The sequence below is a fragment of the Neovison vison genome, chromosome 5, assembly GCF_020171115.1.
Source record: "Neovison vison isolate M4711 chromosome 5, ASM_NN_V1, whole genome shotgun sequence".
NCBI lineage: Eukaryota > Metazoa > Chordata > Mammalia > Carnivora > Mustelidae > Neogale > Neogale vison.
Window position 1 is genome coordinate 55,511,166 of NC_058095.1, and position 12,828 is coordinate 55,523,993.

The following is a 12,828-nucleotide window of genomic DNA, read 5'->3' on the forward strand; positions in this document are numbered from 1 at the left end:
GGCTCAGTGGGTTAAGCCTCTGCCTTCGGCTCAGGTCATGATCTCAGGGTCCTCGGATCGAGCCCCGCATCGGGCTCTCTGTTCAGCAGGGGAAGCCTGCTTCCCCCTCTCTCTGCCTGACTCTCTGCCTACTTGTGAACTCTCTCTGTCAAATAAAATCTTAAAAAAAAAAGCCTTTCCTCGCATCTTGTGTTATGTTAATGAACCTTGTGCAACTCCCTGGGCAAAGACTTGTAGTTTTGAAGGGAGGTGACTCACTGCAGAGCTAATGTAAATGGGGTGGGCTCTGGGGCTCATTGATTGCTTTTGAAACAGCCCGGGAGTTTTACCACGGTTTTGTTTTGTTTTTGTTTTTGTTTTTTTAACTTTATTTACTTATTTGACAGAGAGCACAAGCTGGTAGAGGAGCAGGCAGAGGAAAAGGGAGAAGCGGGCTCCCTGTTCAGAGCCCAACATGGGGCTCCATCCCAGGACCCCACGATCATGACCCAAGCCAAAGGCAGACGCTTAACCTACTGAGCCCCCCACTCCTTCCTTTCTTACTTCTGATGTGGCTTAGTTTCTGCTTCCCCTTTGTTACCTTGAGTCCTTAACTACTGAGGCTTTTTGCAACTCTGCCATTCTGACGCAGCCTAGTTCTGCCAGAAGCTGCTGGGGGAAGTAAGGTGTAGGTCACTGAGCATAGCTTGGGGGCCTGAAGTGACCTCGCTGGTGTCTTGAAAGCTCTTCTTTTTTTTGGGCCCTTCACTGCTGCTCCTAGCCTCCTGGTCCTGGAGCAATGCTGTGGCTTTGGAACTGGGTGCAGGCTGGGAAACGTGTTTGTGCATACGGGAGGAAGGAGGTACACGTCCAGATGGGAGTGCACGCAGTGGTGGTTTGCTCACGCTGGGGGAGGGTTGTGCACATCGGGGTGGGGTGCACGCTGGGGGAAGGTTGTGCACGTCGGGGTGGGGTGCACGCAGGGGGTGTGTGCACGTCGCGGGGGGGTGCACGCAGGGGGAGGGCTGTGCATATGGCCGCGGGGTGCACGCAGAGGCGGGTGCACGCTGGGCGGGGGTCGCAGGGATTCAGAGGGTTCGCCCCGGAGCAGAGCGGCTCGCTGGGCTCGGCGGCGCTGACCTCGGAGGCGTCCAGCAGGGGGCGCGCCTAACCCGGAGGCTCGCTCGCGCACTGCGCCGGCGCGGAAGTGCTCCCGGCAGGGGCGGAACTTCCGGCGGCGCGCGGGCCGGGATCTAGGGCCTGAGCTCGTCCTTCGCACCCGCACGTGTCCGCTGCCGCGATGCTCCCTCTGTTGCGCCGAGTGCCCCGCGCGCTGGGCTCCGCGGCCGCCGTGCTTCGCGTCGCGCCCGCCCCGCCGCCTCGGCCGCTGCTGCAGCCAGCGCCCCGGCCGTGCGTGCGGCCGTTCGGGTCGCTCCGAGTGCGCGCCGGCCTCCTGCGCTCCCGCGGGCCCTGCGGCTGCGGCTGCGGCGCGCTGCACACGCAGGGTGAGGCTCGGGTCGGGGCCGGAGGTCGGGGGCCGGGGTCGGGGATCGGGGTCGGGAGCCTTCCCCGCCGGCGGACCACGCCGGGCCGCGGCCGCGCGGGTGGCGTTTCCCGCCTTCCCCCTGCAGGTCGGCGCTTCGGGCAGAGCCGCTTCCACGTCCTGGCGGCCGGCTTCGCCCCGCGCCTGCGAAGGGGACTCTGCGGGGCCGGCGGTCGGGGTGGAGGGCAGGAGGTCATGTCTGTGCTTAACTGGGAGCTTCTGGCTTCGCGGTGGAGCGTGGCGGTGGGACTTCTCTGTCGGAGTCCTTTTTCCAGAACTGGGCTCGTCCTGGCGCCGCGGGCACCCAGCACAGCCACCGGTGCGTCCCGAGGCCTAGCGGGTGGGACTCAGCCGGTTCCCGAGTGCGGGAGTCCCCTCACCAGCAGCAGTTACCAGGAACAGCCCCGAGGCCAGATTTCTGGCTGCAGTCACCGCCCCCCGCTTCCCTTTTAGGATTTGAACAGGGTCTTTTCTCTCTTTTTTCCTTTCGGACTTTCACTGTAGGAGATAAAGCTTTTGTGGAGTTCCTGAGTGATGAGATTAAGGAGGAAAGGAAGATCCAGAAGCACAAGTCCCTCCCCAAGATGTCAGGAGGCTGGGAGCTGGAAGTGAACGGGACGGAAGCCAAGCTCGTGCGGAGAGTTGCTGGGGAAAAGTAAGTGCGGAGAGCCTGCAGGTTGCGAGGACCGACTCCCTGAACTTGCGAGGACTGCCCTGCCTTCTCCCAGAGCTGCCTTTAGTAGAGCAGGTCCTCGGACACACGATGTCCAGGTTGTTCATTCGCTGCACACAGATGTGCCAGGAGCTGGCTTACTCGGTAAGGCAGGAAAGGATGTCGCTGGAGGTTTCTTGGACTGTAGAGGCTGTTGCCCTGGTCAGGCTGTGCTTGAACGCAGACACACGGACTCAGACACATTTTACTCTTCTAAAGACATATTAGAGCACAAGGGGGGGTGGGGGCAGCAGCTGCAAAGGGAGGGGCAGACTCCCCGCTGAGCAGAGACCACCCCACCCCCATGCCTGGCTTGATCTCAGGATCCTGAGATCATGACCTGAGCCAAAGGCAGACGCTTAGTCGACAGAGCCACCTGGTTGCCCCAGATTCAGAAATTCGTACAGTGCTGACTGAAGCAGATTGGCCTCAGGTTTGCGGTGCAGACTCTTGCCCTGGGGTGGGCTCTGCTGCGGGAAACCACGTTTATAGCAGGGACACGCAAGCCGCGGGCCTCCCCTGTGAGCAGATGAGGACACAGGGTTGTGAGTGTCCCCGGGAGAAAGGTGGGGAACTTCCCACCTCATTCCACTGCTGATCGTCTGCTCTTTGAGTAAACTTCTGTACCTGCTATAAAGGAGGGTTCTGCTTTTCTCTGCCCCTCTGGTGTGTGTCAGTCCCCACCCACACACACCCTGTGACATCCTGAGCCCTTGTCCTGGGGTGAGTCACAGCCGGTTTGGGGTCACCGTGAATCGTGTTCCTGTGACTAGAACTGCACCTGTGCGCCCAGGAGCTTGGCTTGGTCAGCACAAGGGCAGATGAGACAGTCCGTGCGACTGACCGTGACTGCTAGCATCGCGGGGCGGGACAGCACCTTCCTGGCAAGGCAGTGCGTGGGGATCCTGAGCGAGCTGGTGCTGCACGTCCCCTCCCTGCTGCTGCCCTCCCAGTTCCGGAGCAGGGTTGGGTGGCAGAGGATTCTTGGAGCTGAGCTGTCACCAATTGAGTGTTTCTGGCCTGTTTCGTGGTTATAAAACTAAATGCCGCTGTTTTTGAAGAATGGATTTGGGGGCACCTGGGGGGCTCAGTCAGTGCAGCGTCTGCCTTCGGCTCAGGTCATGATCTCGGGGTCCTGGGATAGAGCGCCGCATCGGGCTCTCTGCTCAGCGGGGAGCCTCGTTCTCCCTCTGCCTGCCTGCCACTTCCCCTGTTGGTGCACTCTCTCTCGAAATGGATAAGCTTAATTTAAAAAAAAAAAAAAAAAAAAAGGGAGACAAGCGGCTCTGTAGGGCAGCATAGTGTCGGGGAGCCTCCCTCCTCCCCGTGGCTCCTCTGGGTCCTCTGCTGAGGGCAGCCCTTGGGTGCCTCTCTCCCCCTCCCGCCACGGGCAGATTTTCGCAGGGAGGAAAGGTGTTAAAGGAAGCTTCTGTTGGGTCCCACCGCTCTCTAGGCTCCTCAGTGCTCACCCACCCCCAAGATAGGGTGGGCACTGCCGCCCTCCCCCACTGGGACTGCATTTGGAGAGATGAAGCTGGGCCTGTTGACTTCTAGCAGCTGGAGCAGAGCATGCTGTGGCTGCAGGGGTTTGCCGCTCACAGTTTGGACACATTGTTGTGGTTTGGCACATAGTTTCGTTCACCCTTGTAACTGTAGCCACGCTCACTCCTAGTTCTCTCATCTGCAGGGCCCTACTGGGCCATTCTCTGCTTTTGCAGGGTCACCGTCACCTTCAACACCAACAACAGCATCCCACCCACGTTTGACGGCGAGGAGGAGCCGTCCCAGGGGCAGAAGGCGGAAGAACAGGAGGTGAGTGGACTGTGCCCGGGGAGGGCCTTGGTCTCCCTCGCTCCTCTGCCACTGGGAACAGGCAGGGCCACGGCTGCCCTTGGGCCTCGACTCCCCAAGCTGCGGTTTTGGGCTTTGGCACCAGAACCGTGGGTTCCGCAGGTGCGTGCTCTGTGCAGTGGCCCGTGTTCGCTTGGTGGGGAGGAGCTGTACCTGCTTGTACCTTCCCACGATCGGGAGGCTCGTCCGGAGTGTTTGCCAGAGATGAATATTCTAGTGTGTCAGGCTGGCTGTAACACCAGTTGGGGAGCTGGGGTGTCTTGACTGACATCTGAAAGGCGGACATGGTGTTTGCTTTGGCCATGGGCCCTCCTGCATGGGCCCAGTGGGAGCCCAGTCTGCACACATTATGGGGGGCCGTGGCCCTGGTCTAGGGACTAGCCAGCGTGGGGGCTGCAGGGTCTCTGGACCTCCTGACTAAGGTACTGGGACCATCTCTGGGCTGAGCGGAGAGAGGATACCCCTTGGCACTCCTGGCTCCACCACCCCAACCGTGACCTCCCCGACGCAGGATGGCTCACCACCACTGGGAGGGCCGCTGGGATTGCTCAGCTTTAGGACGGCCACTTAGCCCAGTGTGCTGGCCTGAGTCCTGCCCTGGGACAGAGGAAGAGCCCAAAAGGGGCAGCAGGAGTGACATCTGGGAGGTCAAGGCCAGCTTCGCGGTGCATGGATGGACTAACAGGCCTGGGGGAAAGCAGACCAATTCACAGAGCTGGACCCCGGCTCCAATTTCTGCACTTTAAACCAGGGATGTTCTGTAAGCAAGCAGGGGGCTAACAGCTGTGAGACCCCATAGACGTGTGAGCCTCCACCCTCTAAAACCGGGTTCAGAACTCAGGGAGGGACAATGAGAAGAGTGTAGCCCAATCTCTGGAACAGGCCGGTACATGGCTTGAGTGCTGTGGAAGGTTCTAGGCTCCATGTCAAGGGGCAGGATCACGGAGGGGTTTAGAAGTGGCTAAGGACTGTCCTAACAGTGGTGGTCGTCAGATTCCTGGAACCATGAGTACCCCCCGCCCAGTTCAGGCAACGGACTGATGTGCTTTCGCTTTCCCAGCCTGAACTGACGTCCACACCCAATTTCGTGGTGGAAGTCGTCAAGGACGGCGGCAAGAAGGCTTTGGTGCTGGACTGTCATTATCCGGAAGATGAGGTGTGTGGGATGGGGCACAGGATGGGGGAGGAAGGGCACCAGCTTGTCTGGCAGAGACCAGGGAAGCTGGGGCGGAGGGCAGGGGTGAAACCGGGGGAGTTGGCAGAGGGAAGTGGTCAGGTTGTCCTGGGAAAGCCTTCACTTTCCCGAGCCCTGTCTCTTTTCAGGTTGGGCAAGAGGAGGAGGAGGAGAGTGACATCTTCTCCATCAGGGAGGTGAGCTTTCAGGCTGTCGGCGAGTCAGAGTGGAAGGACACGAATTATACGCTCAACACCGACTCTCTGGACTGGGTGAGTGTGGGCAGGGGTGTGGCGCAGCGGGGCAGCCCAGCGCCTGGCAGGGGAGCGGCCTGGGATCAGGAAGGCCTGTCTGTCCTCACAGGCCTTGTACGACCACCTGATGGATTTCCTGGCTGACCGAGGGGTGGACAACACATTCGCAGACGAGCTGGTGGAGCTGAGCACGGCCCTGGAGCACCGGGAGTACATCGCCTTTCTCGAGGACCTCCAGGGCTTCGTCAAGACCCAGTAGAGCAGGTGCTGGGCTTTGCCGAGGCGCGAGCCTGCTTGGGAGCCAGATGGACAGGGGCTTGGAGATGGTTTCCTTCTTGCTATCATGGAGAATGATTTAGATTTAAATGACTTCCTTTGCGGTCTCATTTACCCTCGTTTATTGCATCTCTACAACTCTCCTGCTCCGAGATTGTCTAATGTGATAATGGACAATAAAATCGGGCGGTTTCCTCCGTTGTTTTTGCTATTCTTCTCCTCCAGCCTGTGTCCCAACACACCGAGAGCGCAGAGTTTCAGTACAAAATCCGATATAAGTTAAAGGCTGGTATTTACAAAGCCCTGTCCCAGAAGAATGGGGAGTGGAGGTCGGCGCTAGAGAATCACAGCCCACGTGTCGCAAGCCTGGATTTGGACAGAAGAGAGTCCGGGTCACACACACCATTTCCGTGTCTCAGCAGCAGGAATGCAGGGGTGGCATTCAGAGGCCATCATGAGGTGGCCTTGGTGGGGCGTCTGTACGCAGGACCCCACCCTGCAGTCCCAGGACAGTGGCACGTGTGCCAGGAGCTCGAAGCAGGTCTCAGACACGGACTCTGAACAGCCTCCCCGCAGGTCACCAGTGGCTTCTCATGGCCTCGTGGGGAGGTGAGGCTCTGTCGCCTGAAATTGGGATGGACAGGCGTGCCTGCTACAGGCAGAACCTGAGCCCACTGCCCGTGCATGCCAGCACGCCTTCTGGGGTCTCCCCTTGCAGTCGGGGCGCGTCAGAGCACAAAGCGGTCTACCTTGATTCTCAACACCACGCAGAGGAGGCTGTCCGCCCACACGGCTGACACCCTGGCTCTGGTGCCCTCTGTCCTATGACCACACCTCACCCGGCCACATCCTCATGGTAACATACACCCGCTCCTCCATGTCCAGGCTAAACCTGAGTCCCCTGAAGTGAAACCAGAGGCCTAGCGACCTCAGACGCTGATGGATGCCTTTGCCTCTCCCTCACTCTGTCTCATCTTTGCTGTGACTCCTTGTCATCTTTCCCAGGGCTACTAATCCCGCTGCTCAGAGCTGCGGGGCCCAGGCCGTCCAGGGAGGGGACCCTGGGACTAGGCTGGGGTCCGTGAGGATCCTTTGCCCCCAGACCTGTGCCTTCTGCTGCCCCCACTCCCCACCTGAACCCCCGTCTGCACACACACGAGGGGCCTGCCTCTGGGCCAGGGCCTGGGAGAACACACCCGTGTGTGATCTTGCCATCCAGGACAAAGGCACGGGCAGGTCCCTGTGATATTGCTGCGGGGACACAGCTTCAGGATCAGGGAGAGCAGGAGTCAGGCCTCAAGGACATGGTGACCAACCAGGCTCACTACATATGTGTGCAAATCATCCTGGAGCCAAAGGCTTTTCAGACCCAGAGCTGTGGGAGCGAGAGCGTGTGGGCCAGAGACCCTGCGAATTCGAGGCTCTGGGGGTGCGTCTGGAGCAAAGGGAGCAGCCGCCTCTTCCTCAACCCCACCCGCCATGCTCCCTGCCTCCCACCCAGAGGCCGGCAGGGCCCCACCACTGAGCAGGGAGCGGCAGGGGTCCCCAGCACCCGTTCCGGTCAGAGTCTGCCAGCTGTCCCCAGTAGCCGGGCCCACATTCACCTCCGATGACAGCACGGGGCCAGTAGCACGCAGGCAATCCCACTGCTTCCTGCCCCACCGTCCAGCCATCTGGTAGCTGCAGGCCCTCCCTCCCTTGGTGACCTGCTGCCATCCTATTTCCTTCTGGCAGGCCCGCACCGGCACGGCCTCTCTGGGTGTCCTGAGCACGGAACCATTGGCCGGGTCTGAGTGCGCCACTGCCTGTCAGCCAGGCCTCCCCCTGTCCCAGCCCTTGGGGTGCCCATGGATCTCCTAGTGTAAGTGACATGTTACCTCCACTCTCCCATGCCAGTAAACTCCTCAGAGACTAAACTGTACTTGTAAACATCTCCCCGCCTCAAAAGAACGCCATAACGAAAAAAGAAAAGAGGAAAAATCTACCCGCTTGTATGATTTCTGCTAGGGTAGGAACAATGCCAATGGCCAGTTCCACCACGGGGTCCCACGGGAGGCTTACCACGCAGCTCATGAGAAGACTGGGCTTTTCTTCTGTCCCGTCCGTGACGGAGAACTCAGGCGTGTGCGGACAGCATGCACCGTGCTCATTGATGCTGTCCTCTAAGAAGGCTCGAAGCTTTTGCTCCGTCAATCCTGGAGACTAGCAAATAAGCCAGTTAAGATGCAACCTGACCCCACTCACCTCTGAGCTGACAGCCTTAAAATTCCGACTCCTCAAGCCGCCCACTGGGATGGCTCTGCACAGCCTTCCAACGTGCTCACGCTCCTGGCTGTGCTAAACTTCGTGAACGCAGCACCCCTCTGGGTGACTGCCGCCCCCCACTCCTGCGTCAGCAGCACCAAGAGGGCATGGGGTGCCGCCTCCCCGGTCCCTCTGGCCCCCCGCGGCTGCTGTGTCCTTCCCAGGAGCCAACACTGCGGGGCGCAGGCCTGTCCACGCTGTGTTAAGCTTGCCATCATACGCGTTCTGGAACCCGGCAAAAAGAATGAAAACAATGCTTTTTCCTTTTCTTCAAAGGTAAGGAATGGAATGGTTAGCAAACGTTCAAAAAGAGGGCTTGTTTAAAGAACAGGGAAAGCTGCTGAATCACATCAACGATAGAGAGGACAAACTCGAGTTCACACTCTGCTCCGAGGTGCACTTTACAGAAGTGGAACCAGGAGGGCAGACCTGTCCCCTCAGGGCCAGATGGGCATGACTCGGCTCCCATCGGCAGAGCCCCGCCGATGTGTCTGAAGCAGACCGCGAGATGCTGTTGTCCCCATTCCCCACTGCAAACTTTCAGCCCCATCACGCCCAGTAAGAAGGTGCCTTCGTGTTTCGGGGCCACCGAGGCCTATGTTCGAGTCTAGCTGAGTCTTCCTAAGTGGGAACTTCACACGAAGGCAGATACAAGTGTTTCCAGTTCTCCCTGTAAAGGTCTCGAGCACAGGGCACTCACCAGCGGGGACCAAACGGCTGGGACAGTCACAGTGTGTGCCCATCCCCAGGCCAGCTAGGTGGGCCCTGTGGGCTCTGTGGCCGCTTCCCAGACACCTGTGTGAGCTGGCCAGGGCGCCAGGAGCAAACGCACTCCATCGGCTCCAGCGCCAGCAAAGGGCCTCCAGCAAGCAGACACGTGGGAAGGAGGGACACGGGATATGCGCGTGGAACACTCACGTGCGAGGAGAGGGACAGGCCACACGGACACGTGACCACGCCGCCTGACACTCTCAGGTTGGACCTGGAAGCAGAGCTGGCATCACAGTGCGCCGGGGCCAGCACCGCAGGACCCCCAGACCCTTGCAGACAGCCAGCCTGCGGGGGGACACGCTGTCCACCCGTAATGCTAAAAGGGGTTTGGCATCTCTTACCTCACGCACACAGGACAGATGAGTGGGTTCGCCTCCCACTCTGCCAGCATGACACTGAGACAGTGCTCGTCGAACTGCAGGCTCTTCTCGTACTCGCTGAGGAGTCGCCGTTCTGCGGGGCAAAGGGCAGCTGCAGCGCCCTTCCTGCCTCCCACCCCAGGCCTGTCCCGCAGCCCAGCCTCACCCACAACAGACAGGGAGCCCGGCAGGACGCCACCACCGGCACAAATGTTCACTGCTCTACCCGGCTTTGTCTTGCTGGCTCCCACCCCTCTCGCCTGTCCCGCGTGTGCACGAGCATGACACGCGGCCCCAGAGGCATCGGGCTCGGGGGGTCGCTGGAGAGCTCAGACCCTGCCTGGGCACGAAGAGCGGAGTTTAAAACGATCTGTTCCCCAACAATCACACGCCCAGTCTGTGCTGTTCACAACCCGTGTTCGCTCGCCGTGTTCGCTCGCGTGGCGAGCACACAACCACACCAGGATGCGGCAGGAAGGAGGGGCAGCAGCGCCAGAAACGGGTCCCTGCGCTACAGGTCTACGCAGTATCTACACGGCTGTGCCGGCCAACCCCAGCCCGCAGGCCACACCATCCATCAGTCTTCTAAATCACATCCTGCTGGAACACAGCCGTGCCCATGAGGCCAGTGTCCATTTTCACGCCACAGCAGAAGGCGATCACATGGGATGTGGAGCCTGAGCACCAGGCCCAGGCACAAATACTCATTCTGGGGAAGAGCCAAGACTTCAAGGTAAAAGCAGGGATTCCTGACACCCGCCTGGAGCTGGCCACAGAGGACGGGGACAGCCAGGAAGGCATTCTGCTTTGAAAAGTGCCCAGTGCCAGTTTGCTAGAGGCAGGTGGAGGGACCCTGCCCGAGGTCACCTTGGTCAGCCAGCTCCTGCTGGATCTCCTCGAGCACAGCCAGGTCCAGCAGCTCCTCCAACTGCAAGAGAAAGTGAGTCCCCTCAGCCAGCAAGTCCTGATGACACAGGCTCCAGAGGCTAGTGTGAAGAGCTCCGATGCCAAGGAGAAGCCCCTCCCAGTCCTTCCGTAGGAGGTGCCGCCCATGCGGCCATGGCATCCCGCTAGAAAGCCATCAACAAATGATTAAACCACCCAGTAACAAGATAAGGCCCTGCATTTGGGGGGGGGGAGATGCTAGAGGGCAGCAGCTAAGCACTTGTTCTGCCAAAGCTCCGGATCGGCTGGGGCCTTCCTAAGCCTGCCTGCCTCACTTGGGGCCTCCGCGAAGCAGGCACAGACCTGAAGGGCTCTTGTGACTACGAAGCAGGACTTTGTAGCCAGAAGTCTGGCCTGCACCAGGACACCCAGTAGGGCTCCCGATAATGCATCACGACTACAGATGGCCCTGATGCTTCTGGAACAGCTGGCTGAGGTTTTCTCACATCGATCACACGGTGCAGACCGCGCTGTCTTCTGCATGGGGTCAGGCTGGGACTCCGTGAAAGCAGAGCTTGGGGGCACAGGACAGGTAAGGACCCAGCGCAAAACCAGGGTTGGAATTCCAAAACCAGGGATGTCCAAGCCAGGGCTCCTCCTTGCACACAGTAAACAGTTTCCGATCCACACCCAGCCGGCGACACTGGCCTAGGCAAGAGTCAGAAAGTTCCTGGATGCCCTCTTGCACAGAGAGATTGCTAGCGCAGGTCTGCTAAGTCAGAATTTCCACCGGGGGAGCCCAGATGTCTTTGTTTTTAGTTTTGTAGGATGCTATGATACAGAATGTTGGTAGAGCCTGGTGTTTAGAAACTATGGACCTAGAAAAGTCTAACCTAAAAGACAGAAGAGTCTGGGTTCCAAGCAGCTGGAATCTTGACTGGGGGCTGGAGGATGGAGGGTGACTGGGACCAGAGGACCTGGGGACACAGGGCAGGCCCTCTCAGTGCTGTAGCACCCTCTCTGGAAGCACATGTCTCATTCTGACCTGGGTCAAGGCCTCTGGACAGCTGTCCCTGGCCCGCAGAGCGCTCCACTCTTCTTCCATCACCTCCTGCACCAGAAGGGGGTTCTGAGCTCTCCTTGGCATGTTGCCTCCAGCCTGGCGGTATCTGTTCAGGAGCCTGTCCCGGCTGTTTCTCATTCTCTCCAGGCATCCCTTGGAAGGAGAAACGGAGCGGAGCCGGTAAAAACAAAACAAAATTAGGGGTGTCTGGGTGGTTCAGTCAGTTAAACGTCTGCCTTTGGTTCAGGTCATGATCCTGGGGTTCTGGGATCGAGTCCTCCACTGGGCTCCCTGCTCAGTGGGGCGTCTGCCTCTCCCTCTTCTTCTGCCCTTCCTTCCCTCCAGACACATGCACTCTCTCTGAAACTCTAAAAGTTTTTCTTAAACTAAATGTTACATCAACTGAAACTTATAAACACAAAATTCCAACCATAATCCTAATTACTATTTTTGCATTATTTCTGCGCAGTCCTTATTTGCAGACAAGGGAAGTCATCACGGTTTATGTACTCGGTTCAGCACATTCGGATTTTACTTTATTTTAGAGCGAGAACGCGAAAGAGTGTGAACTGGGTGAGAAGCAGAGGGAGAGGCTGAGGAAGAGCCTTGAGCAGAGGCCGAGCCGAGCACGAGCCCGATGCGGGCCGGATCTCAGCACCCTGAGATCGTGACCTAAGCCTAACCAAGAGAAGCCGGAGTCGGTTCCCCGCGCCCCCCGGGTGGGACCCTCCGCGGCAGTGCCCTTCGTGGTTGGGTAGTAACGACTCGGCCTCCGCTGCGCTCCGGCGGGACTTTCCTGCACGAGGGGTTCAGCCGGGGACGACCATCCCTCGTGCCCGAGACCCTCCAGACGCGCGGCAGAGTTCTGGGACCCGCTAACTGCTCCTCGGCGCAAGGCCCCGGCTTCGGCTGCGGCTCCCGCGAGGCGGGCTCGCGGGAACGCGCTGCCGCCGGAACGGTCCGGGGCGGGGCGGGGCCACCGAAACTCCGCAGCAGACGGCCGCGCCCGCGGGAGGAGAGCGGGTCCCCCCAGCCCCAGACGCCAACAGGGTGGGGCGCGCGAGGCCTCGCGGCGCGCGGCGACCGGGCCGGCTCCCCCCAACCCCGCACGCAGGCCCGGGAACTCCCGCAGCGCCCGGCCCGCTGCGTCGCATCCCGCCCCGGGGCCGCCGCCGCCCGGCGCCCCGCACCTGCCTCGCACGGGGGGCGACGAGGGGAGGGACGGCGGCCCCGCTGAGACCTCCCAAGCCCCGCGCGCACCTGCCGGAAAGCCTCCTTCCACGACAGCGAGCCCACTGCTTTGTACCGCGAGCGGCGGCCCGAGCCCGGCGCCTCCGCCATCTCCCGTCCGCAGGCGCAGCCGCCGGGCAGCCCCGCCCCCACGGGCGCGCAGAATCCTGGCCGCTGTAGTTTCCCGGCGCTCCGCGCGCCCGCCCGCGGGGCCTTCTGGGAGGTGCCGACCAGTCCGGCGACCCCGAGGAGGCGGGGCCGCAGCGACATATGTGAGGTCAACCCCACCTGGAGTGAGGGAAGTAGGTCTTGAGGGAAGGCTTCGGACGTCTAGGCTTAGCCAGGCGGAGGTGTCCACGCAGCGGTCAGACGCCGCTCTCAGGCTGTCCCCGGGGGCGGGCCTTCCCTCAGCGATGGCCCCGCCTGA

The 12,828-nt window shown here is 60.4% G+C and overlaps 2 protein-coding genes across 3 annotated transcripts; one reads left to right on the plus strand and one right to left on the minus strand.

Annotated features, from left to right (window-relative positions):
• The first annotated feature begins 1,257 nt into the window (after positions 1–1,257).
• On the plus strand, positions 1,258–5,987 carry LOC122906657 (complement C1q binding protein). The gene is made up of 6 exons (XM_044248863.1): positions 1,258–1,484; positions 2,027–2,177; positions 3,953–4,046; positions 5,146–5,241; positions 5,409–5,531; positions 5,623–5,987. Exons 1-6 carry the CDS (start codon positions 1,280–1,282, stop codon positions 5,770–5,772), a joined length of 819 nt encoding a protein of 272 aa, XP_044104798.1. The 5' UTR covers positions 1,258–1,279; the 3' UTR covers positions 5,773–5,987.
• RPAIN (RPA interacting protein) lies at positions 5,888–12,675 on the minus strand. 2 transcript variants are annotated; one of them, XM_044248865.1, is made up of 7 exons: positions 12,432–12,657; positions 11,154–11,324; positions 10,091–10,151; positions 9,206–9,317; positions 9,012–9,075; positions 7,851–7,991; positions 5,888–6,155 (listed from the first exon to the last, which is right to left on the minus strand). In XM_044248865.1, exons 1-7 carry the CDS (start codon positions 12,510–12,512, stop codon positions 6,126–6,128), a joined length of 660 nt encoding a protein of 219 aa, XP_044104800.1. In that variant the 5' UTR covers positions 12,513–12,657; the 3' UTR covers positions 5,888–6,125. The 2 variants fall into 2 exon arrangements, with proteins under 2 accessions (XP_044104800.1, XP_044104799.1); XM_044248864.1 differs by lacking the exons at positions 5,888–6,155; positions 9,012–9,075 and having other exon boundaries at positions 7,900–7,991; positions 12,432–12,675.
• Between the last annotated feature and the right edge of the window lie 153 nt (positions 12,676–12,828).

Coding starts and splice junctions, on each gene's coding strand:
- LOC122906657 (XM_044248863.1), top strand. CDS start 1,280: ATGCTCCCTCTGTTGCGCCGAGTGCCCCGCGCGCTGGGCTCCGCGGCC. Junction 4,047..5,145: donor AGAAGGCGGAAGAACAGGAG/GTGAGTGGACTG, acceptor TCGCTTTCCCAG/CCTGAACTGACGTCCACACC. Junction 5,242..5,408: donor GTCATTATCCGGAAGATGAG/GTGTGTGGGATG, acceptor GTCTCTTTTCAG/GTTGGGCAAGAGGAGGAGGA.
- RPAIN (XM_044248865.1), bottom strand. CDS start 12,512: ATGGCGGAGGCGCCGGGCTCGGGCCGCCGCTCGCGGTACAAAGCAGTG. Junction 11,325..12,431: donor GGAAGGAGGCTTTCCGGCAG/GTGCGCGCGGGG, acceptor TCTCCTTCCAAG/GGATGCCTGGAGAGAATGAG. Junction 6,156..7,850: donor GTCTTCTCATGAGCTGCGTG/GTAAGCCTCCCG, acceptor GTCCAAATCCAG/GCTTGCGACACGTGGGCTGT.